The 23,316-nt window shown below is 54.6% G+C and overlaps 4 protein-coding genes across 4 annotated transcripts; 3 read left to right on the top strand and 1 right to left on the bottom strand.

The window, feature by feature from the left end:
• Positions 1–622: 622 nt before the first annotated feature.
• Positions 623–4,053, top strand: SP6 (Sp6 transcription factor). The gene has a single exon (XM_065910018.1). It carries the CDS (start codon positions 623–625, stop codon positions 1,748–1,750), a length of 1,128 nt encoding a protein of 375 aa, XP_065766090.1. The 3' UTR covers positions 1,751–4,053.
• Positions 4,054–8,511: 4,458 nt separating this feature from the next.
• SCRN2 (secernin 2) lies at positions 8,512–12,245 on the top strand. The gene is made up of 8 exons (XM_065909449.1): positions 8,512–8,618; positions 9,003–9,176; positions 9,483–9,664; positions 10,220–10,419; positions 10,870–11,085; positions 11,231–11,396; positions 11,487–11,667; positions 11,927–12,245. Exons 2-8 carry the CDS (start codon positions 9,003–9,005, stop codon positions 12,083–12,085), a joined length of 1,278 nt encoding a protein of 425 aa, XP_065765521.1. The 5' UTR covers positions 8,512–8,618; the 3' UTR covers positions 12,086–12,245.
• A 348-nt stretch (positions 12,246–12,593) lies between these two features.
• Positions 12,594–17,389, bottom strand: LRRC46 (leucine rich repeat containing 46). The gene is made up of 9 exons (XM_065910413.1): positions 17,209–17,389; positions 16,960–17,035; positions 16,751–16,859; positions 15,361–15,469; positions 14,410–14,456; positions 14,021–14,130; positions 13,762–13,831; positions 13,447–13,595; positions 12,594–13,245 (listed from the first exon to the last, which is right to left on the bottom strand). Exons 2-9 carry the CDS (start codon positions 16,967–16,969, stop codon positions 12,875–12,877), a joined length of 975 nt encoding a protein of 324 aa, XP_065766485.1. The 5' UTR covers positions 16,970–17,035; positions 17,209–17,389; the 3' UTR covers positions 12,594–12,874.
• On the top strand, positions 17,389–23,200 carry MRPL10 (mitochondrial ribosomal protein L10). Its single transcript, XM_065910415.1, has 5 exons — positions 17,389–17,500; positions 19,452–19,621; positions 20,812–20,976; positions 21,231–21,375; positions 22,240–23,200. Exons 1-5 carry the CDS (start codon positions 17,449–17,451, stop codon positions 22,494–22,496), a joined length of 789 nt encoding a protein of 262 aa, XP_065766487.1. The 5' UTR covers positions 17,389–17,448; the 3' UTR covers positions 22,497–23,200.
• Positions 23,201–23,316: the final 116 nt, after the last annotated feature.

Genomic DNA, 23,316 nt, shown 5'->3' with positions numbered 1-23,316 from the left:
CTGAGCATGCCTCAGGGATGGAAAGAGGGCTCCTTTTCTAAAACCTCAGAACCTGCTTGGGGCTTTGGGAAGTCAGGTCACGTTAAGCTTTGGGTTAGAACACCTCCCTCTCCCCAGCTTAGTCCCGAGTTAAGGTGAGGACTTAAACTAGAGATGAGCCTAGATTCTGCATTCTGGCGGGCAGCAGATCTGCAGGGGGAATTTGGGGGGAGGGAGACGGGAGCAATGCCAATGCCCCTCACACCCAGCTGGGCAGCTAGGATGGTTCTAGAACTGTAATCTAGGTAAATCTGACCTGTTCACCTGGGACCAGCCCAACTCCCAGGATGAGCTGGGTCCTATAGGAAGGATCACCTAGGAGAAGGTGAACTATCGGCGTCTGCCGGGGGTGGAGGGCCTGGCACCCTCACCCCTTCCTAGCACTCCTAGTCCACACCCAGAGGTGCTTTCCCCGCTTTTCACCTGGGGGTGGGAAAGGAGCACTTGGCCCGGGAGGGGATCCGGGCTGGGAAGGAGAACGAGTCAGTTACTTCCCTCACTTTGTCTCTTCTTTGCCTCCTTTAGGTCCCACCTGAGGTGCCCTTGACTCTCCCTGTCCCCCATCCCACCCCGGATCCCGGCAATGCTAACCGCCGTCTGCGGCTCTCTGGGCAGCCAGCACACGGACGCGCCTGCCGCCTCCCCGCCGCGCCTCGACCTGCAGCCTCTCCAAACATACCAGGGCCACACGAGCCCGGAGGCCGGGGACTACCCCTCCCCGCTGCAGCCTGGAGAGCTGCAGAGCCTCCCGCTGGGCCCCGAGGTGGACTTCTCACAGGGCTATGAGCTGCCGGGGGCCTCCTCTCGGGTAACCTGCGAGGACCTGGAAAACGACAGCCCCTTGGTCCCGGGACCCTTTTCCAAGCTCCTGCAGCCGGACATGTCACACCATTACGAATCGTGGTTCCGGCCGACACACCCAGGCACCGAGGATGGCTCGTGGTGGGACCTTCATCCGGGTACCAGCTGGATGGACCTCCCCCACGCTCAGAGCGCGCTGACCTCACCTGGCCACCCCGGGGCGCTTCAGGCTGGCTTGGGGGGCTACGTCGGAGACCACCAGCTCTGCGCCCCGCCGCCCCACCCACACCCGCACCACCTCCTCCCAGCCGCCGGAGGGCAGCACCTCCTGGGGCCTCCCGACGGGGCGAAGGCGTTGGAAGCGGCCGCCCCGGAGTCCCAGGGCCTGGATACCAGTCTGGACGGGGCGGCCCGGCCCAAAGGCTCCCGGCGCTCGGTGCCCCGCAGCTCAGGCCAGACCGTTTGCCGCTGTCCCAACTGCCTGGAGGCGGAGCGACTGGGGGCTCCATGCGGGCCCGATGGGGGCAAGAAGAAGCATTTGCACAATTGCCACATCCCAGGCTGTGGGAAAGCTTACGCCAAGACGTCACACCTGAAGGCGCACCTGCGCTGGCATAGCGGCGACCGTCCCTTCGTGTGCAACTGGCTCTTCTGCGGCAAGCGCTTCACGCGCTCTGACGAGCTGCAGCGCCATCTCCAGACCCACACCGGCACCAAGAAGTTCCCCTGCGCCGTCTGCAGCCGGGTCTTCATGCGCAGCGACCACCTGGCCAAACACATGAAAACCCACGAGGGCACCAAAGAGGAGGCAGCCGGGGCAGCGGCGGCAGAGGGCAAGGCTGGCGGAGTGGAGCCCCCCGGGGGCAAAGGCAAGCGCGAGGCTGAGGGCAGCGCGGCTCCCTCCAACTGAGCTCCTCCGTCCTGCCTCCCCGCTGGTCTTCCCTGGGGCCATCAGAAGAGAGCCCTCGGGCCTGATGCCCTGGTAGGGGGGGGGGCGGCTTGAGTAAGAGGAGAAAGGGGTTATTTATTGAGAGGCAGGAAAAGTGGTGTGGGGGTCAGGGAACCGGGGCGCTAGGGGTTTCGCAGTCTCTGGAGCTGGACAGGACAGGCGCGTTTGACTGTTTTGACTGGGCGGGGAGGAGCCGCGCATGCCGGTCAGTTCTCCCCTTCCTCTCTGTTTCACTCACGCCCCTGGGCTGGGGGCTGGGGAGGGATACCCCTGTGGCGGCTGGAGGTCGGAGGGCACCGGTTGGAGGAGCAGAGGGGAGTGGGGCCGCCCCGGGCGCTGGGGGCTGCTGTCTGAACACGTCCTTAGCGCCTGGGAACCGGGACATAAAAGGGCCTCCAGAGCCGCCCTGCGCCCCGGGTCCCTTTCATCCCCCTTAGATTGCTTTTACCCCAGGGTTTCCGGAGGGAGAGCTGAGATGGGGTATCAGAGGCTGGGGGTCCCCCTAAGGGAGGAGATTCTATCTGGCTGGGAGGGTTGTCGCCACAGAAGTAAACGCCTTTGATGTGCCTCCTTATTAAGCCTTCCAGACCCAGTCTGATGGAGCCATGAAGGAAGAGGGGAAGAGGGCCAGAATCCCGCGACAGCTTCCAGCAAGACCAGTGGGGTGGAGGAGAGAACTAGATGTGGGGGTTGAGCAAGGAAGTCTCTTCTAAAAAACAGGAGAAAGGAATTTGGTTAGGGAGTGGAACTAAGCCTTTCCCTCTCTAACTCTGATTCAGACCTTAACTTTTGGTCTTTATAAAAATAAAATTCAGTAGCCCACTCTGGTCTGTCACCCCGGGTAAGGCTTCAAGGCAGCCAGGAGCCCCTGCACCAGAATTGATGTAGTTCCTCACCCTAGGTCCCTCGACATTTGCCTTCCCCTTAGGGATAGAAGGAAGAGGGTTATCTTGGCTGCGTGGGGTTAGGTGGGAATATCCACCTCCAACTGTTTGGCTCTGAGTGGAGAAGTCTGTCCCTGCCTGGCCATCTCTCTTCTCTGCTTCTTGGGGAAGAAGCTAAGCCCCACTATTTCTTTAGCTCGATCCTCCCCTTTCCCGATGCCTACCAGCCTTGCTCCTTCTGTAGAGTGTGTTAGGAGGCTCCCCTTCCAAATGAAGAGGTTCTCTCGTTGGAAGGGGTCTGGCCTTCTGAGGTGATGTCCAGGAAACATCCCTGTTCCCTTCTTTAGATGCTAGAAATACATCCTGATGGTGATCCTGGAGTGGGGAACGTGGGGCAGGGGGAAGCCAGCAGAGGCTGAGCCAGGCACTTGGAAGGAAGCTGATGGGGGAAGGGTCTGGTGGGCCATAGGACCCTGGAGCTAGTGGGCTTTCCCAGGCTCCAGATAGAGGTTTTAAGGTTTCCCCTGACCTCCCTTTCCCCTGCCCTTCTCTCTCCACCCAGAGCCCTATGCAAGGGTTAGTTGTGTATTGATTTTTTAAGTTATAAGCAAAGGGTATTTTATTTAATATTAGGACATGTGTGTGCATGTTGTGTGTACCTATGTATGTGTGTATTTCTGTGTGTATGTGTGTTTCTCTACTGAGCCTGGGGTCTCCAGCCAGAGAGACCCCGTCTTGTTCAACCCAGCCAAGGTCCTCTGGCCTAAGGCCCATAGCATCTTTTCCTTGGGGATGCTGGAGCCCAGTCCAAGGACTGGGTGCTTTTTGGGAAGTGGGGCTGAAATCTGGGGGGGAATATGTTTGTGTAGAAGAGAGCCCTTCTTATGAGGGATAGGGTGACTCTCCCTGAAGGACCCATGGGGTAGGTTCAGAAGTCACGTCCTGTCTTTATGCTCCCTCTGTCCCTACCTCCTGCTTATCTGACCAGAGGTCCCTTTCCTTGTGGAGAGAGTTGGGGGCAGCAGAGAATGGGCAGTGCCTGCAGGTTGCCTGGCCCGGTGGACAAGGGGGAGGGAGAGAGGGTTCCGTGGGTGTGAGATGCCGTTTTCCTCCACCCATCGAAACCAGCCACCCCCTCCCTGTGCCACCAGGACAGTCTTTCCCAGTGACCATTCTCAGGGGAACTCCCTAGTGGGTGTTGGGGAGGGGGTGTGGGTATTCCCCCCATGGAGGCCCCGAGCTCTAAGGTGTGCGGGTGAGGGCTTTGGATAGGTTTTCTTCTCCCCTCTTTTATAGACCAAGGTTGCTTGGCTGTCTGCCCCCTTCTAGGCAGCCCCCTAGAGGAGAAATGTAGGATTTTTTTTTTTTCCTTTAACTGCTGTGAACCCACTTTAGGGGGGTGGGGGGGAGGAGGAGGAAGAAGCGGCCTGTGTTTTTTATGCCATAATAAAGTCATCAACCACATCACTGCTTCATTTGTCTTCCAGCTCTGGCTTCCTTTTTGTCTCAGGGTCCCTCAGCAGTGAGGACCAGGCTGGCTGCAGGGTGGGGTGGACACTTCTCTTTGATCCTGCAGCCCTGGGCAGCCTCCCCTCCCTTTGTTTGGGGGCAGAGCTGAGCTGATTGCAGGGTCGGATCCTGCCCTGCCCCGAGGTTGTTGGTGCAGGAGGAGGGTGGGGTTCCCTCCGGGTTGATAGCTGGACTGTCCCTCCCTGTTCTTCACCTGTAGAGATGAAAAGATTCTAGATATTTCCTTCCTCTTCCACATGCAAGCCCCTTCTTTAGCCTCCCCCACCAAGAATGCTGGTTCCCTGCCTTCCCAGAGATGGCCAGCCTCTTGGCCCCCTCTCCCCACTCCTGTGGGGGTGTGCCTGTCAATCAGGCCTTCTGCTTGTGAGCGAGGTGGGGGTGACTGACAGCGATTTCTTCACTCAGGATGATCCCTATCAGGGACAAGGTGATGAAAGGCAGCCCAGATATCTGATGGGCTCCCGCCCAGCTGGAAAGTATGAAGGAAAGGTTCCTACTGCAGCTCCCAGCTAGAGACCCGCCACAGTTACACAATCACGGTATGCGCAGAAGTACTTCAGTGGGTCCACGGGGCATCCCCAGATATGCATGAACGCATACTTTTCCAGGCTGCTCAGTGCCTGGTGCAGTCAGTGCCTGACACATGTCACGGTAAAAGCCTCATGACTCCAGAGTCCCAAACCTAGGAAGGTTGATAGGTATCAGTTTTTGGCTCCAAGGGTGCAGAGTAGGTTACTATATTCTTGCATCTTCCCATCCTACATGATGGCCAAAATTATCTACCCTAGTGGGACTCCTATTCCTCTCCCGCTAACCCTACCTGACTTTCTCAGAGCCAAATCTAGTACCAGGTTGTTTGGGAGAGTCTGATGTCCCAAAATTTCTTAAATGGGAGCATCAGCATGATTTAGGGATTACAGTGGACAGCAGACTGGTGAGGGGGCCAAATGTTTATTTTCATATGCTGCCCGACTTAGATGCCTGGGTGGAGGCGCGTTCCTGTGACCTCAGGCCCACTCCACTCCCTGCTACTCTTCTTTTTGTCTTCCTGGTTCTGGGGACTCAGACCCCAGGAAACTGGCGAATCCTCTCTTCCTGCCCCCCATCGCTGCCCCCAGGGGACAGGAGGGCAGCTGTGGGGCCGGCTGGGCCTGTCTGGGCAGGGCTGGGGCCGCCCCTCCTCCCCTGGCAGCTCCTCCCGCTGACCTGCATTCTTAGCGGGGGCCTTTGGTGGGGCTCTGACGATTCGTCGCTCGCCCTGGCAGCAATGCTGCCTGGCTGCCCCCTCCCCCCGCAGCGGGGCGGGACCACCTCTGACCCCTCAGTTCTGTTCCCTCCCGGCAGGACACTCCTAGAGGGGCTGAGAGCAAGTTTGGGAAATAGGAACATGGGTCTGATCCCTCTGAGCAACGTCTCTGAGCCACTCTCTTCTGTCCTGGGAAGTGGGAGTAGAAGCCCTCTAGGGTGGGTGAGTGGAGTCAGGACCGGGAAAGTGACAGGGGAACCAGCATCCTGGGAACTGCAGCGGCAGGCTGTGCTGCACGGCCCCAGGCCTCTCCTCCTGCCCGTTCCTGCCCCCCAGCGGGCACCTGGGGAAGTGCACGACATGAACTGACTTTCCAGCCCCGCGAGGTGGGTATTCAGTGTTGATCACCACACAGCCTTGATGTTTGCTTCTGGAATGACGTCCGGTGGCAACCTCAAGACCCCACCCCGACCCCACCCCGACCCTGTACATCACACCAGACGCAGCCTTCACGTCCCATTAATCCTAGCGAGTCTGACTGCTCAGCATGTGAACAGTGTGGGTTTGAAAAGAATCTCAGGAACCAAGTAGTCCAGTTGTTCCCACCTGGAAGAGGGCATATTAGAACTATCCGTGGAGTTTTTCCAGAAACCCCAATTCACGCCCCAGCATCCCACCAAATTATGTCCCTTGGGGGTGCAGTAGAGCAGCGATTCTCAAACTTTACAGCTGGGGGTCTTGTTAACATGCAGATTCCCATTCAGTAGGTTTGAGGTGGGGCCAGAGATTCTGCATTTTTAACAAGCTCCCAGATAATGCTGATGCTGGCAATCCTCAGACACTTTGAGAAGCAGAGTATTAAAGTATTGTGCTATGCAATGGGAGTTGTGTGGTTGAAATATAATCCCTCCTCACCATGATTCAGAACCACTGATCTAGTCCAATGCCTTCATTCGTTACTGGAGACACTGAGGCCCTTGAGGGAGGTAAAGTGACCTGCCCGAAGAGGCCTGCGGTGCTATGTTATAGCAGGAAAAAGGAGCAGGATGAGACGCTGGTCTGCATAGTTCCAGGTAATGCTTTTCTCCCTCCAGCCCAGCTTCTAGGTCAACCTTCTGTTCAAGTGGCAGTCCCTTTTCTGAAAGTGACACCCATTTCCCTGGAAACAGCACCCTCTTGGGAACCATCCTTGTTTAGCTGGAGGCAATCAGAAAATGTCTCAGGACTTTCCAAGTGGTTAAGAATCTGCCTGCCAATTCAGGGGACACAGTTCGATCCCTGGTCCAGGAAGACTCCACATGCCTCGGGGCAACTAAGCAGGTGCAGCACAACTGCTGAGCCCACCGGAACCCTAGAGCCGCAATGAGAAGACCAGGCACCACAACTAGAGAGCAGCAACTTCTCGCTGCAACTAGAGAAAGCCCGCGCATAGAAACGAAGACCCAGAACAATAAAATATGAATAAATAATCTTAAAAAAAATTTTTTGTGTGTGTGTCAACACTCATTTGTTCATTTATTTAGCAGATATTCACTGAGCATTCACAATGTGCTGCTGCTGCTGCTGCTAAGTCGTGTCAGTCGTGTCTGACTCTGTGGGACCCCACAGACGGCAGCCCACCAGGCTCCGCCATCCCTGGGATTCTCCAGGCAAGAACACTGGAGTGGGTTGCCATTTCCTTCTCCAGTGCATGAAAGTGAAAAGTGAAAGTGAAGTCGCTCAGTCGTGTCCGACTCAGTGACCCCATGGACTGCAGCCTATCAGGCTCCTCCATCCATGGGATTTTCCAGGCAAGATAAATAATCTTTTTAAAAAGGAAAATATCTCAGATTTCAGATGTCCCAACAGCCTTATCTTGTAGCTTTTCCCAGCCATCACTCCCACAGCTGCCCACAGCCTGCCTCCTGGGGAAACCTCCACCTCCACCTTCAGTGCCATCCCAGGAATGACAACAGGCTGCTGTGGCCAGTGCTCTGAGCAGCAGCCCTGATTGGTTGGCAGGGTGGACCTGGGCGAAGTACATAATCTGCAGTGTCTCCTCTCCCCACATTCCAGAGGGCTCCATAAAGCAAACGGGAGTGAGATGCATTCACTTAAATGCTGGTTATGGAGACGATTTATACAGGAAAATGACCTGGAAAGCAGAATATTTGAGATCAGAGTCCACCTCCATATGGATATATGCCCCCTTGGCCAAGATTTCTCCTTTGCTGTTTTGGTTACAAATCTTTGGACTATAAATTTCCAAATTTTCTTTCAAAGCTAACTTCCAATGAGTTCAAGCAATGTGGGGCAGAATTGGCCTTTGGGGATTTTGTGCATATGGACTTTGTGCATATGCGTTAGTTGCTCAGCTGTGTCTGACTCATTGTGGCCCCACGAACTGTAGCCCCCAGGCTTCTCTGTCCATGAAATTCTCCAGGCAAGAGCACTGGAGTGGGTAGTCATTCCCTTCCGCAGGGGATCTTCCCCACCCAGGGATTGAACCCGGGTCTCCCACATTGCTGGCAGATTCTTTACCATTTGAGCCACCAGGTATATATGCTTTAAAAGTTTTAAAGGAATTCACTTAAATTACTTGCAGGCCTCCTGGCCTATGACCAGTCTTGTTGATCTTTCTTTCTTTTCGATCTTATTTGTGAGGGGTTGGGGAGTGGGAGGTGGGAGATGGGGAGGTGCAGGGGGACAGGGGATGCGGGGGAGGGTGCACCAGCCCGGAATTGTGCCTTTGGAATTCAGATTAGGTCACAAGTAGCTGAGGTGCTTCCTTAATCTCCAGATGCCCTAGCAGTCCACATTATCTAACAGATCAGCCAAGTTTTCCTTTCTTCCCTTCTCACATGGGCTTCTTTCCACCTCCGGCTCCCTCTCCCGACAGTGACCCCACTGGAGAAACTAGCGGATTCGTCGCAGCCTTTATCCGGTCTAAAAGCTGCACCCGGGTAGGGCAGGCAGCAAGCAGGACTCCGAAGGCCGCTTCGCTCCAAGAAGTGGTGCTGGCGCGCGCTCTGCTGGCAAACGGAAGAACTGCAGGCCCTCGGTTTCGACTCCGCCCCCGAGTCCAAAGTCTTCCAGGTCACTTCCAGGAGCCTCCGCCCCTGGGACAGACCTTACCTGAAGCGGAGGCTGTAAGACTCCGAACTAAGCTGGGGATTTGCACGGAGAGAGGGTGAGGAGCATAAAGTGTTGGGGGAGCGAGAAAAGGGCCGACAGAAGAGGGGCTTGGGACTCTTGGAGAGAGGTTGGGTAGCGAGGGAGGCGCTCCTGGGACTGCCCTGAAGTGTCACGTTCCCGAGTAGAACAGGGCCCTCGGAGCGTGCGGTCTGCGCCCCTCTGCAGATTCCCAAACCTGGAACCGCGTGGAGAGAGTGGGCGTTTCCTTCGCGCACGCCGAGCAACGAGCATGCGTGCGGTGCCGTGCGTCGCACACCCGTCGCAGGGTCTTCCCCTAGTGTCTGCAAGTGTTGGGAGGGGTTCTCCCTAGGACCGCTCCCCGGTGAGGATGGTGCAAAGGTGGCTTGAGAGGGACACACGCATCCCCATCTCTCCCCAGATGGCATCGTGGAGCCCTGACACCCCATGTTCCTGCGACTGCTTTGCCTCGGTGCCCCCGGCCTCGGCCCTCCCGGCCGTGATCTTTGCCAAGAACTCTGACCGGCCCCGGGATGAGGTGCAGGAGGTGGTGTTTGTACCGGCAGCCACGCACGCCCCTGGGAGCCGCCTCCAGGTGGGTTAGGCCTTATAGAATGCTGGGAGGTGTGGCAGAACTAGGTATTCTTCTAAAACCTTCCTCCTCTGTTGCCCCCACCCGAGAAGCTACCAGATGTAGTGAAAAGAACATGAGCTTTGAGTCTATTGACTGGGACCTAACCTGTTATTTAGCCTCTGTCGACCTCAGTTTTCTCATCTGTATAATGGGGATAATAAGACCTTCCTCAAAGGGCTGTGTAGGGTGATTGGCATAGCGCCACCACTTTATAGATGCCTTCCCCCTTTCTAAGTGGATTTTCCTTTTCTCTTCCCTCATCTCCAGTGCACCTACATTGAGGTGGAACAGGTGTCCAAGACCCATGCTGTGATCCTGAGCCGCCCTTCTTGGCTGTGGGGGGCTGAGATGGGTGCCAACGAGCATGGGGTCTGCATTGGCAATGAGGCAGTGTGGACCAAGGAGCCAGTCGGGGAAGGGGAAGCCCTGCTGGGAATGGACTTACTCAGGTGCAGACCTGCCCTCCTTCATCCCCTCAATACATCAGAAACCTGGGGCTGAATACTGACCCAGGCCACCCTCCCTGCCTCCAAGCACCTCCCTTTTTCTGCCCACTTTGTCATCCTCCCCAGGTAGGCTGCCCCCGCCCCTCCCCTCTCCTGGCCCCATCTCCACAGTCTGGTGAGGAGCTCCCAAATGTGGCCAGCTCTGGGTGTCTCCTGGCCCAGAAATAGGGCAGTGGTTTAACTTTTTTTTCAATAGAAGGAAATGCATTCTCAAGTGAAATCTCATGAAGAATTTTGGTTTGTAAAACCAGTAAACATAGAGCAGCTCTGATAGAAGAGATTGGAGAGCTCAGGGCACTTCTTCCTCTAAGAATGTATTTCAGTCCATTTCATGAACCCCTCAGAGCACAGCTTGAAAATCACAAGCCTTTAGATGGTGGCGATTTTCTCTGTGACGGGCTCGTCACCAAACCTCTCTGGGACTCTTCTGTCCACTGAAACTCTGCCATCAGCACTGACACCCCATCGCCCTTCTGTCCCCTGGATTCTTTGTGCCAGGCTGGCTTTGGAACGGGGCAGCTCTGCCCAGGAGGCCTTGCACGTGATCACAGTCTTGCTGGAGCGCTACGGGCAGGGGGGCAGCTGCCGGGAGGACCCCACGCCATTCTGCTACCACAACACTTTCCTGCTGGCTGACCGGACTGAGGCCTGGGTGCTGGAGACGGCGGGGAGGCTGTGGGCTGCACAGAGGATCCAGGGTGAGGGGCCTGGCGCTGGGGCCTGCCTCCCTCCCAGAAGCATTCTCCTTTTTGGGGTCGGAATGATGGTGGGGGCAAGGAAGGCCTGATCCACGTGCAAATGTCTTGGGTGGTGGGGACATCCAGGGACGTGGGAGATGAGCCCACTCGGGTACCTCACCTCCCCCCTCACTTGGTTGAGTCCTCTTGTGCTTCAGCCTGCAGCTTCCTCTGGGGAGCCTTCCTGGACTTCCTGGTGGCCAGGCTTCTCCCTTATACACAAGCTGGGGTCCCTTCATGATGATGTTCCCTGCAGCTGCCGGTTCTCTTTTATTCGTGTGATCGGTTTATCTGTCCCCTCCACGAGGGTTGTCTTGTTCTCTTCACCACTGGGTTCTCGGCGCCTAGCTGAGTGCCTGGCACAGGATAGGAGCTCCAGAATATATGAGCGACCCCCCATCTCCTCCGCAGAGGGGGTCCGCAACATCTCCAACCAGCTGAGCATCGGCACGGACATCTCGGCAGAGCACCCTGAGCTCCGGCCCCACGCCCAGGCCCAGGGCTGGTGGGACGGGCAGGGTACCTTTGACTTTGCCCAGGTCTTCTCCCTGAGCCAGCAGCCTGTGCGCATGGAGGCTGCCAAGGCCCGCTTCCGGGCTGGCCGGGAGCTGCTGCAGCAGCAACAAGGTCAGTGAGTGGACCATCAAGTGGTCGGTGAGTGGTCAGCGGGGGGCCCAGCTCTCTTCTCTCCCACAGCCTCAGGGGGCTTCCTCTGAGGCCGGAGGGCCCCCCTTCTGCCCCCCCGGGGCCCTCACTGTGTCCTCCTTGGCAGGGGGTATCACGGCAGAGGTGATGATGGGCATCCTCAGGGACAAGGAGAGCGGCATCTGCATGGACTCTGGGGGCTTCCGCACCACGGCCAGCATGGTGTCCGTGCTGCCCCGGGACCCCTCCCAGCCCTGCGTGCACTTCCTCACTGCCACACCAGACCCGTCCCGGTGAGAGGGTGGGGAAGCTGGGGGCAGCGCCCCAAACAGGGACGACGGAAGGGTGCCAGAGCCCTTATCCTTCCATCCTTGTCCCACTAGGTCGGTCTTCAAACCTTTCATCTTTGGGGTGGGGGCAGCCCAGGCCCCCCAGGTGCTGTCCCCCACTTTTGGAGCACAGGACCCTGTTTGGACCCTGCCTCGATTCCAGACTCGGGTGGATCGTCGGCACCCCCTCTACCGTGGACACCAGGTGGCCCTGGGGCTGATGGAGAGTGAGCAGGTAACCCCAGGGAAGAGGGGCTACCCTGGGGGGATGACGCACTTCCCCCACCCCAACTGGGACTCTGGAAATGTGAGGGGAACTGGGAGCGAAGGAGACTCTAGAGCTGAGGAGAGGAGTCTCTCCCTTCAAAGTCAGCTCTGGAGAATGTTGGGTGTACATCCTTTCTCCTGCTATGTGAGATGGCAGCCATCTGCCCCTACCCCGTAATCCGGAGGGAAGCCTGTCCCGGGGATTCATTGGTGCCTTTCCTGGGCAGGCTCGGGGGCAGCAGCTTCGGCAGAAGCAGCGGGACCTGGAGCAGGAAGGCCTGGAGGTTGTGCGGGGGCTGCTGACCAGGGAGTGTGCTCCACCCGCCCGGGAGCTGGGCGGCCTCTTCCAGGCCTTTGTGGAGAAGGAGAGCCAGGCATATGCCTGAGCCCGGCCCCTCTTGACTTGGCCTGGGGTGCAGGGGGCTGCGGTGGGCACAGGACCCCGGGGTAGAGGGCTAGAGCAATCCCCTCACCTCGTCCCCCACCCCAGCCTTGTTCTGAGTGGCCAGGTCGGCCTTCGCCCTAATAAATGTGTTTTATTTTCTTGCTCAGTGTCCAGGTCCAGTGGGGGTGGGAGGGCCAAGAGAGGACAAAGGGCAGCCCTGAGGTGGCTGCAGGGCCACTGAGAGCCTTGCTGGGCAGCACGTTCTTCTGACTTAGGTGGTGGAGGAACCTGGGAGGAGAAGAGGTGGCCCCCAGCATGGGGTGTGGGAACATGGAGGGGCATGGCTGGTACAGCAGGTGGCTGCTCATGGGGAGAATTAGAATTTTGGTTCTTGGCTTGAACCTTGGAAGGGCAGTCCCTGGTGGGGGGGGAGGGGGCGGGGGTATGCGATGTGTCTACTGTGAGATGGCATCTCCACCAGGCAGTGCCCGCCTCCTGCCAGCTCAGAAGCCAGGTGGGGGCCCTGAGGTGGGGTGCCAGTCCCTTGGGCAGCTCCTGAAAGATCCTGTTCCTTAGGATCAGGCTCTGTATTCCTGCCATTGTTTCTGGCTGCTTTTTACTGACAGCTTCCCCTGAGATGCCCCAAGTGATGTGGAAGACACATGCAGGGTCTGGAGATGCTTTACTGGGGACAGGCTCCTGCCACAGGCCAGGGCTCTCAGACCGAGGGGAAGCCCACTCCCCGTTCTTCCGTGTGCCTGGGGCTTCGCTGATAGCCATGGGCTGCATTTCACTTCTTGATTCTTTTGATCACAGTTTTGGTTGTGCCCGGGGCCCCAGCCAGAGAGGCTTTGGGGGCTGCGGCCGCTCTGGCCTCTTTCCTTGCCTGCAGAGTGCTTTGCTGACTCCTGGGAGCCAGAGGGCACAGTTTCTTGGTGGTAGAGGAGGCCTGTGGCAAGGAAGCAGACTCTGGGGATGTTTCTTTCTCTTGCATGGGGGTGATGGAAGGGCTGCTATCCCCAGCCATGGATGCCCCCGGCAGCGGGGGGAGGTCTGTGAGGGCGGGCCGCATCTCCACCCTCAGCTGGTGCTCCAGCAGGGCTGTCTGCTGCCTGTGCTCCCGGAGCCTGCTCATTTCCTGCTCCAGCTCCTTGAGGAAGCCTGTGAGGGGCGGGATGGTGGGCAGCGGATAGAGCCCCGGGCTTGGCAAAAGCGAACTCTCCCCTCCCACCCCTAGAGGGGAGAAGACAAGGCTGGGAAGGACTGTTCTGGCCCCGGGACCACCTCCCCAGACACCGCGGCCCGTCTGAGCTTCTCCCGGACCCCACAGGGCAGCTGCACACTTTGGAAAGCAGGGGTCACCTCGTTCTGAGCAGAATGGGCCTCTCAGCTCTGGGAACTCCTCATCCTCATCACTCAAGGCTGCATCCTCCTCGTCCGAGGTCCAGCGCTCTGCCACAGGCTGCCCGTCCAGGTCTAGGAGCAGTGGCAGGGCTTCTGTCAACAGCTTTCTGCGGGGCGGAAAGAGCAGAGGTGACCCAGGAGGGTACCCCGGGTGTGGAGCTGGAAGGATGTGCAGACACAAGCCGCAGCAACCACACTGGGAGGGGTGGTGTTCTTGAGCTAGAAGATGGGCCTGTGGTCAGGTCAACATAGGAACCTGCAGTTCCTCCTCACCTGTAGCCATCCTGGTTGGTGCAGCTGTTTCCAGCCAGGTTGAGGATGAGAAGGCTCTCAGGGAATTCATCTGCACACGGCAAAGAGAGGGGGGATGAGGTTCGCACCCCCACCTTCCAGTCCAAAGCCACTGCCCCTTTGCATAGCATCCCCCAGGCCCCCGGGAGGATGTGCTGCTGATGCAAGCACAGGGAGGAGGGCAGAGAGGAGGTGGGGCACCCAGGACTTATCCCATGAGCCAGAACAAGGGCGTTCCTACCCAGCTTCAGTGTTTCTATCAGGTTCTCAGAAAGGTCCAGAAACTGGAGGTGTGGGAGGTCACGGAGGTTTTCCACTTGCCTAATTTGGTTTCCTGCCAGAGACAGGAAGCTGTAGGGGAAGGGAGGGGGAGAGACAGCTAAATCACAGAACTGCTGGAAGAAGGGATGGGGCCCCCAGGTACCTGGGCCCCCCTGGCTCAGCAGCTGGAGGATTGGGGACACAGGGCCTCCTGGGGTGAGGGAAGCAGAGCTAGGCTTGTGGGGCCCTTGGCTGACCAGCAGCCGGGCTTGGGGACATCTGAGCCAGCTTTCTGGAGTATTTCCAGGTTTCCTCCCCTTCGTTCTAGCTCTTCTCCCCTCCCCCAACCCGAGCCCTGGCACCATGTACCGTAAAGAGGGGATGCAGGCCAGGTTCTCAATTCGCTGAATCTTGTTCTGCAGGAAGAGATCAAGGTGGGGAAACCAAGGTAAGGTCAGCTGAGTGGGGTCCCTTTAATGGGACAAAGCCCTAAGACCGTGTCTGCTCTTGAGGTTGGAGACCTGGCCCTTTGGGAATGATCACCCCACTCCTTGAACAAGTGGTGAGTGCCTTGGGATGATTTGCTTTCTCCAAGTCGATGGCTGAGGACATAAACGTGGGGCTAGCTAAACTTGATTTAAGCACCCTGATCACCCCACAACCTGGACATCAGAGAAAGGGAACCAAGGGGGAGCCAGGAAACGGAAAGGCCTTGGTGGTGGACTGCACACACAAAGGGAAGAGCAAACCTGTACTCCTTTGATCTGGCCAGTGTCTGTGGGGGAAACTTGGAGGGATCTGGGTATATTCAACCTGAGGGAGCCTAGAGATTAACTGTCCCCTCTCCACCCCCACCAAAAAGCCTTCGAGGTTCTGAAGGATGCAGAGAAATCTTTTTTTTTTTTTTTTTTTTTTTTTTGATGCAGAGAAATCTTATGGCTCCCTCTTCCTTTCCTTCAAAACAGGAAATGGACTTGAGCTGTATATCATGAGAGATTTAGGACAGGCACCATCTAGGACTTCTAGAACAAGAAAAGTGTCTGATAGAAAAACAGTGATTTGAGAGCATGGTCAGGATCTCTTTTGGGTGCATTGGTCTTTCAATTCAGCAGAATTCTGATCTCTTTCGGGTGTACTGGTCTTTCAGTTGAACAGAATTCCTAATTCATCTGGAAACCATTTCAGTGAAGGTCTGCCTGCCTGAACACCAGTAAATGGGCAAGATGACCTGGTTGGCGTCTTTCAGATTAAACAGACATGGCTCACAGGAGATGGAGTCCCCTCCCCAGGGAGAAGGAAGGGCAGGAGGCAGGACATTACCCCTTGCAGATAGAGGCTGTGAAGATTCTGGAGGCCCTCTAAGTTCCTGATAGTGGTGATTCCTTCCCGGTCCAGGCGAACAGTCTGCAGTTCAGCAAGCGTGTGGAACCTGGGCAAATGGGTGCTGTGATGGAGTGCCACTTCTGTGGTCTCTTAGCAGGAAGATGGAGGGGAGGGTGTTTCAAGGAGGGATGGATGGCTCAGTGACTCTGATCAGATGTCAGGGACACCTGCTTGACTCATGAGGTGGGGCCTAGATTGGGAACCTGGGTTGACTTGGACACCTCAGTATCTATCAGTAGCACTGGGAAGGATAAGGGTGAAAGGGGAGTGAGAGTCCTTAGACTGGGAAACTGGGTGATGGTAGCTTATGGTTCCTGCAGAGGTGGGGGCAGACTTCCTCCAGCCAGCTTGGGTTGGGGAGGGAGGGGCTGGGACAGAGAGGAGATCCTTCCTCACATCCCTTCTGAGTGGTCCATGGAAGGAAAATCACTTGTTCCACCCATCCATTCATTAATCCCGCGACATTTACTGAATGCCCATTAGAGACAAATGAGAGAGTCCCTGCCCATCACTACTAGGGAAGCTGGCCAAACATCTCTGACAAGTGGATGACAGAAGCATGTGCAGAGGACTAAGGGAGTACATAGACTATACATTGAATCCAGAGGGATTCAGGGAATACTTCCTGGGGGAGATGACACATAAGTAGGAGTTAGACTGGAAGGAGAGGGGGGATGAGAAGGCATTTCAAGCAGAAGGAATAGTCTGTGTGATTCCAGCCTTTTTTTGAACTGCAATGTGCCCATGAATCCCTTAGGGGGTCTTGTTAAAGTGCAGATTTTGATTCAGTAAGTGGGCCTGAGATTCTTCATTTCTAACAAGCTCCTAGGTGATGCAGATGCTGCCCACCCACCCCAGCACCACTCTGAGTAGTAAGTGCTAAGCTGTGAGAACATGGGGTCTTAGAGGAATACTTATAGAGAGTGGCAAAAAATAAGGTTGAAAAGGCACCAGGCTAAAGTGTTTGGATTTTATTCTGGAGGTGCTAGGAAGTTAAGGAAGGTCCTATCAGGGAGTGTCTGGTCAGATTTGTTATTTAAAGGGATCATTTTGGCAACAGTATGAGGTGCCTAGACTGGAGGCAGACAGACTAATTAGGAGTTCGTTGAGAAGTGATGACTTGAGACCCTTATTTAAAGCAACTGAGTGGGCATAGTGAAAGAGTGATTTTTAAGGAGGAAGAATCAGCTGGACGTTGCCACTGACTGAATGTGTAGAGTAAATAAAGAGAGGGACAAAAGTAAGTTGACAAATCAGTAGAGCTCAGGGGACTGGTCATTCTGTGTGTTTCAACATTCCAGCACCCCTTCCTCTCCGGTGCACTTACATCTTCTCTGACAGATCCTCATCCTCTGGGAAGGCCAAGTTCCGCCTAGTGATGAGGGCTTCAGTAATGCACACGCCACTGACTTCCTCTGGATTCTGGGCAAGTTTAGCTGTGAAAAGATGAGTCCAATTGTTACATTTCCTTGTTCTTGGAGGCCTGACTCTACTGTTAACCAACTGTTCTACCTACCATCTCACCTCCCTACTCACCTCCAGGCATGATCTAAAAGTTGCTGGCTTGTGGAGCGATTGGAACCAAGAGAAGTAGAGCAGCTTGGGACAGGCCCTGGGAATAGAAGAACTCAGGGTGGTATGAGGAGAGAGAAGCTCAGAGAATTGGGGGACAGAGGAAACGGTTTGATTCAGAGCTAATTGTTGGGGTGGGGCAGGAGACGAAAGTAAATCGAAGTGGAGGATCTGGAGTTTGAGGGGTGTATAGGGGCTTTCCAGGCCGCCTACAGGGGGATTGTAGGTAGATAGCGGTGCGGACGGATGGAAAGAGCGGTTCGAGGCGTCGTTGCTAGGAGACCGGACGCCTGATGACGCGCCGGGGAGGGCGGGCTCGCAGGAGCCAGGTTCGGCGCATGCGGATTGCTGCTCCAGCCGGCGGCTCCCCCCACCCCGCTTCCGGTCCTGGGACTACCCACAATCCTCAGCTCTTTCCGTCGCGCTCGTCTCCCGCTCCTTCTTCCGGTGGCGATGGCCGCGGCCGTGGCTGGGATGTTGCGAGGGGGTCTCCTACCCAAGGCGGGTAAGGAGCGGCCCAAGTCTTCGCGGCGCGTTCTGGCCGATGCTGTCTACTTGTCTCCCTCCTTTGCTGCTGGTCCTCTCCCCAAATTTCTGATCCCAGACAGATCCCGATAACTAGATATTAGTTTAATGAGTGATTTTTGAGAACCGATGACTGTAGATATTAGTTTAATGAGTGATTTTTGAGAACCTTGTATGGACCAGGCGCAGTGATAAGTACTTTACATGTATTATTTCGTTTAAACATTAAAGCAGCCTATGAAGATCGCTGACTTGATCTAATTTCCTGTGGTTCCAGATGCTGGTAGTAACAGCAACACAGCAGAAGCGTCGGGGACAACCACAGTATTTATTCTCTATCCCCTAGTCCCCCTGCCTTGTTTAGGGTTTTAACCCATTACCCAGTTTTTTTCTGCCTTCAGAAATTAAGATCTCAGGCCTCCCGTAGCCACCCTTTGCAAAGAAGATCTCCCCTGTTAAGTCTGTATCTGTCACCCTGTTTATTGACCCCTCCACCTCATCACAAACTGTAATTTTGCATTTGTTTGTTTTTTCTATTAGACTTTAAACTCCATCAAGGCAGAACCGTATTCATTCAGCATAGCCAGCAGGTGGCATGGTGCTTGATATTAGTAAGCATGCTGTAGATATTTGTTTAATGAATGATTTTGAGTACCTTATATAGACCAGGCACAGTGATAAGCACATGTATTTCATTTAAACCATAAAGCATCCTATGAAGAAGGCAGTCTCTTCCCCACTTTACAAGTGAGGAAACTGGTTGAATGGTCAAGGTCACAGCCAGTAAGTGGCAGAAGAAAGATTGAAAATTGGCTCCATGTGTGTCAATTATATCTCAATAAAACTGCAAAAATTTGGTTCCATCTGATACAGAGCTTGTGTTCCCAACACTTAGGATTTGTGGCCACTAGCAAGAAAACCTCTCACTTCAGCAAAATCTCCATGCTCTCTGATTATTAGAGCCACCTTCTGACTGAAACTTTCCCTGAGATCCCATCCTAGGCTTGGGGAGTGCTGAAAATGGGAAGCTGTAACCTGAGTCCTTTTGTTGAGAATGAAGGGGTTTCTTTGGCCTTGGTATTTCGAGTGTCCCCCTTGTCTTCTGAGGGGTGCTCTGCAGCAATGCCTGTAAACAAGAAAAGTACAGAGGAGAAAAGCTTGTTTGGGGGAGATATGGGAACAGTACAACTCTTCCCTCCTGCTTCAAATCCTGGGGGAAGGAGTAGTGCTTAGAGCAGTGATTCTCAAACTTCAGCCATCATCAGTATCACCTGGAGGGCGTGTTAGCACACTGTTCTCTGGGCTCCTCTTCAGAGCTACTGACTCAGGAGATCTAGGACAGGGCCTGAGAACTTGTATTTCTAACAAGTTCCTGGGTGATGCTGATGTTGGGTTGGGAGGTGGTGGTAGTGCATACTTTGAGAACCACTGGCTTAAAATTGGCAGATTATGGCCGGACTGGTCACTGTCTTTTCTCCATAGTTGTGTTAGAAACAAGCTGCATCTGTTTGTTTACACAGTGACTGTGGCTGCTTCCACGATACAGTGGCAGAGCTGAGTAGTAGCAACAAACCGTATGGCTCTCAAACATAACATTTTTGTTTGGTCACTCAAGAAAAAGTTTGTTCAACTCTTTCCTTTTCAAAATATGTTTAAAATACTTGCTACTTTGTTCCTGTTTTTCCTCATTTCTGTGCATAAAGAAGAGCTGGAGAAGTGGGCCCCTCCAGGATGAAACACATGAGCTAAGGTCACCCATTAAAGAGAAGAAAAGGTTTGGGGATTCGGGCTTTCCAGCAGACAGTTCCTTGTTCCACTCAATGCCAAGGCTAGCTTTGTGAGCTCCGTGCATAGAGGATGGATTTGTCTCTGGAGCAGACTAAGGCTTCTGAGAGGCTACACCTCACCACATGGCCCTTTTTTTCTCCCAGGCCGGCTGCCTACCCACCAGATTATCCGCTATGGCTCCAAGGCTGTTACCCGCCACCGTCGTGTGATGCACTTTGAGCGGCAGAAGCTGATGGCTGTGACTGAGTATATTGCCCCCAAACCTGTTGTCAACCCAAGATGCCTGCCGCCCCCTCCCAGCCCCCCGCAGGAGGTGAGGAGGAGGCTGGGCATGTCGCCTGGTGGTGGGATGGTGGATTAAAGTGATCTTGTCTCTGTGACCATAATGAAGTAGCACTCTAGGAGATGGTCATCCACATTGTTACTTCCCCACTTTGATCCCAGAGTTCAGATCCTTTAAAATGAAATCTGCCCTTGATTCTCTGTTGGCCTCTTGGACTCAATGGATTGGACGGGTGTGGGTTTTCTTCATTCTTGTCTCCAAAAATGTGTGCTTGAAACTCTCCACATAGGTGAGGGGAAGAGAAAACATCCCACATATCTTGAAGCTTCCAGGTTTTCTTAGAGGAACAATACAAAGTTTTTGGTCCTTAAAAAAGGACAGAAAGATCAGTGGAGTATGGCTAACTTGATGGTGGTTCTCAATTCCCCAAGTTGTCAACTTTGAGAAACACTGTCTTGAGAAAATGAAGTCTTGTTCTGTGAAAATACCTCAATTTTGAATCGACACTGCAAAAGAGTAATCTTGTATTTAAATTGATAAAAGAATTCAACATGAGTACAGTGTCAGAGGGCTAATTAAGTGATTTTGACAATATTATTATCAAAATAACATTAGCTGGGTCAGACTGTTGTCCATTTCAAAGGGACTGAGTGTTCTCAGGTTTTAAAAACACTGGTCTAGGCACATGGAACTCTGTTCAATGTTATGTGCCAGCCTGGATGGAAGAGGGGTTTGGGGAAGAGTGGCTACATATATATGGATGGATGAGTCTCTTCACTCTTCACCTGAAACTACCACAACAGTGTTAATCAGCTGCACTCCAATACAACATAAAAAGTTTAATGTTTGGGGGGGAAAAAATGCTGTTCCAGGGCATTTCCTGGCAGTTCAGTGGTTAGAACTCTGCGCTTTAACTGCCAAAGGCTTGAGTTCAGTCCTTGGTTGGGGCACTAAGATCCCACAAGCCGCATGGTGCCATCAAAAGACGATAGTATCAAATTGTAAAATAATAAAAATACTGCTCTGAAACCTGCAGTTATCAAATGGAAATGAAAGGGTGGAGTGAGAGAACGTGTCTCTGAGTCAGGGGTCCGGTTCTCCTTTCTGTGCCCTAATCGTCACTTGGGGATCACTGGAAGCTCCGGCACCCATCCCTGAGGGAGTTAGGAGTACTAGAATGGGCAGCTTATGTCCCCTCAGTCCTCCCTTCTTGACCTCAGGAGACAGGCCTCATCCGGCTCCTCCGTCGGGAGATAGCCGCAGTTTTCCGAGACAACCGAATGATAGCTGTCTGCCAGAACGTGGCTATGAGCGCAGAGGACAAGCTTCTCATGCGGCACCGGCTGCGGAAGCACAAGATCCTGGTGAAGGTCTTCCCGAACCAGGTAGGGAGCGGACTCTCATTCCCCACCTTGTTCCCCACTCGCTCCACCCCCATGTCAGACCGCAGCATCTCTTCCCAGAAGTGGCATTCCCAGCCCCCTCCCATGGCCGCTCTCCTGTCCGGGACCTGAACTGTGTTAGGGGTTGAGGAGACCTTCATTAGCTTGAGCCCACAGCCTGGTATGGCCTCTGACCAACGCGGGTGACTCTTCCTGCTACTCCAACCCCAGTAAGCCCTTCTCTTCTGCCGGTCCAGATCCTAAAGCCCTTCCTGGAGGATTCCAAATACCAAAACCTGCTGCCCCTTTTCGTGGGGCACAACCTGCTGCTGGTCAGTGAAGAACCCAAGGTCAAGGAGATGGTGCGCATCTTGAAGAGTGTGCCTTTCCTGCCGCTGCTGGGTGAGCAGCCAGTTGGGGGCGGGGCTGAAGTGGAGTGGGTGCTCCAGCAGGCTGGTGTCGCCTCGGGGCTCGTGTGGGTAAAGCTGTGGCTGTGCTTGGAGGGGACCCCTTCTCACAATGGGGCCTGCCTCTGTCACTCTGGGGAGGGGGCGTTCAGACCCCTGGAGTCTAGTCGGGGGATGTTTTGTTTGTTTAGTCACCAAGTCATGTCTGACTATTTTGCGACCTTATGGACTAGAGCCCACCAGGCTCCTCTGTCTGTGGGAATTCCCAGGCAAGAATACTGGAGTGGGTTGCCATTTCCTCCTCCAGGGGATCTTCCAGACCCAGGGGTTGAACCCGGGTCTCCTGCATTGGCGGGTGGATTCTCTACCATTGAGCTACCAGGGAAGTCCAGTAAGGGGGTAGGTGTTGAGACCCACACAGATGAAGATACTTAAACAGGCCAAGGGAAGGGTGCTGAGGTTCAGGATTCCTCTGATGCTGAGAAACCCTGAAGGTGCTTCTTTTAGAGAATGCTATCTGTTGGTGGGGCAGGAATCTGTGTATATAATACAGATAATACAAATTCCACCCCAGCCTCCATCAACACACACTCCACGGTTCTTCAAGGAAGTTTAGGAGGAAACACTGATGTTGTGGGGATTACATGATACATGGAAGGGTTTTCCAGGAAAAGTTAGGAAGGAGAGGAGGGGACTGATCCGAAACATTGGGAGTGGGGTGGGACACAGGTGGAGACTGGACTTGGGGGACGGCTGGGAGGTAGAAAAGGGCAGTGAAGAGCAAATTCCTAGGGGGGGACCATTGTCTTTGAAGAGGAAAATCATGTGTGGGAGCCTCGCTGATCCTGTGTTCTTCTAGGTGGCTGCATTGACGACACCATCCTCAGCAGGCAGGGCTTCATCAACTACTCCAAGCTCCCTAGCCTGGCCCTGGCACAGGGGGAGCTGGTGGGAGGGCTCGCCCTGCTCACAGCCCGGACGCACTCTCTGCTTCAGCACCACCCCCTCCAGCTGACTGCCCTGCTGGATCAGTACAGCAGACAGCAGCGCGAGGGGGACACCGTCCTGCCAGCCAGCACGCAGCCGGGTCCTCCCAACCCTGTTCAGGACTCGTAGCCAGCCTCCTGCACCCAGCCTGCCCATAAATACACTCTGCCCTATTGGCTGTCGGAGACATGGGGAACTTAGGCTGGGGAGTGGCGTTGTTCCCTGGTTTTTACTGACAGTGATCTCTTCCAGTACATGGCCACCCAGAGATGTAGGGGAATTCCATTTCAGAATGGAGGCTTGTAATCAGTATCTTTGTTACTAGTTTTCCTAACTTGGGACCTGATAGGAGCCATCTCTTTCCGTTTTCCAGGTCCAAGGCGGAGAAGCCCTGTCTTCTGTGTTCACTGTGCCTTGCTGCACATGCCTCCCAGCCTAGCCCCTGTGGCTCCTACGTGCCAGAATAGCTCAGCTGAGTAGTTAATTCTGCTGAGAATGGCATCTGTTGAGAGCCTGCTGTGCCAGGCTCACTGCTAACCACTTTACATGTGCTAGTTCCTTGATGTCTCACATATTATCCCCATTTCACAGAGAGGAAGACTGTGGGGAAAAGAAGTTAAATGGCCTGTGAAAGGTCATGCTGTTAGTAAGAGGCAGCACTGGGACTGAACCAGGCTCCTTGCAGCTGTAAAGATGCTCCCCTGGTTTTCTACACTAGAACTTTCTCGTTAGGGTCCCAAGAGTGCTTTGAGTGTTAATTGTGTACCCTCGGGGTGTGTCATGTCATGGGAAGGTTGGGAGCACTGCTTTATGATAAAGTGAAATGCATTTTACTTAACTGTGTTTTGCTGTTTATAAGCTTATCCTCCCTGTAGACATATTCCCAGGGTCATCTCTGACTCACTTCCCTTCCTAGAACATCTGCCTCTTCCCATGTCCGAGTCTGTCA

Source organism: Muntiacus reevesi, chromosome 18, assembly GCF_963930625.1.
Source record: "Muntiacus reevesi chromosome 18, mMunRee1.1, whole genome shotgun sequence".
NCBI classification, from domain to species: domain Eukaryota; kingdom Metazoa; phylum Chordata; class Mammalia; order Artiodactyla; family Cervidae; genus Muntiacus; species Muntiacus reevesi.
The sequence above is the reverse complement of the archived record's forward strand: the minus strand, read 5'-3'. Positions and strand labels throughout refer to the sequence as shown.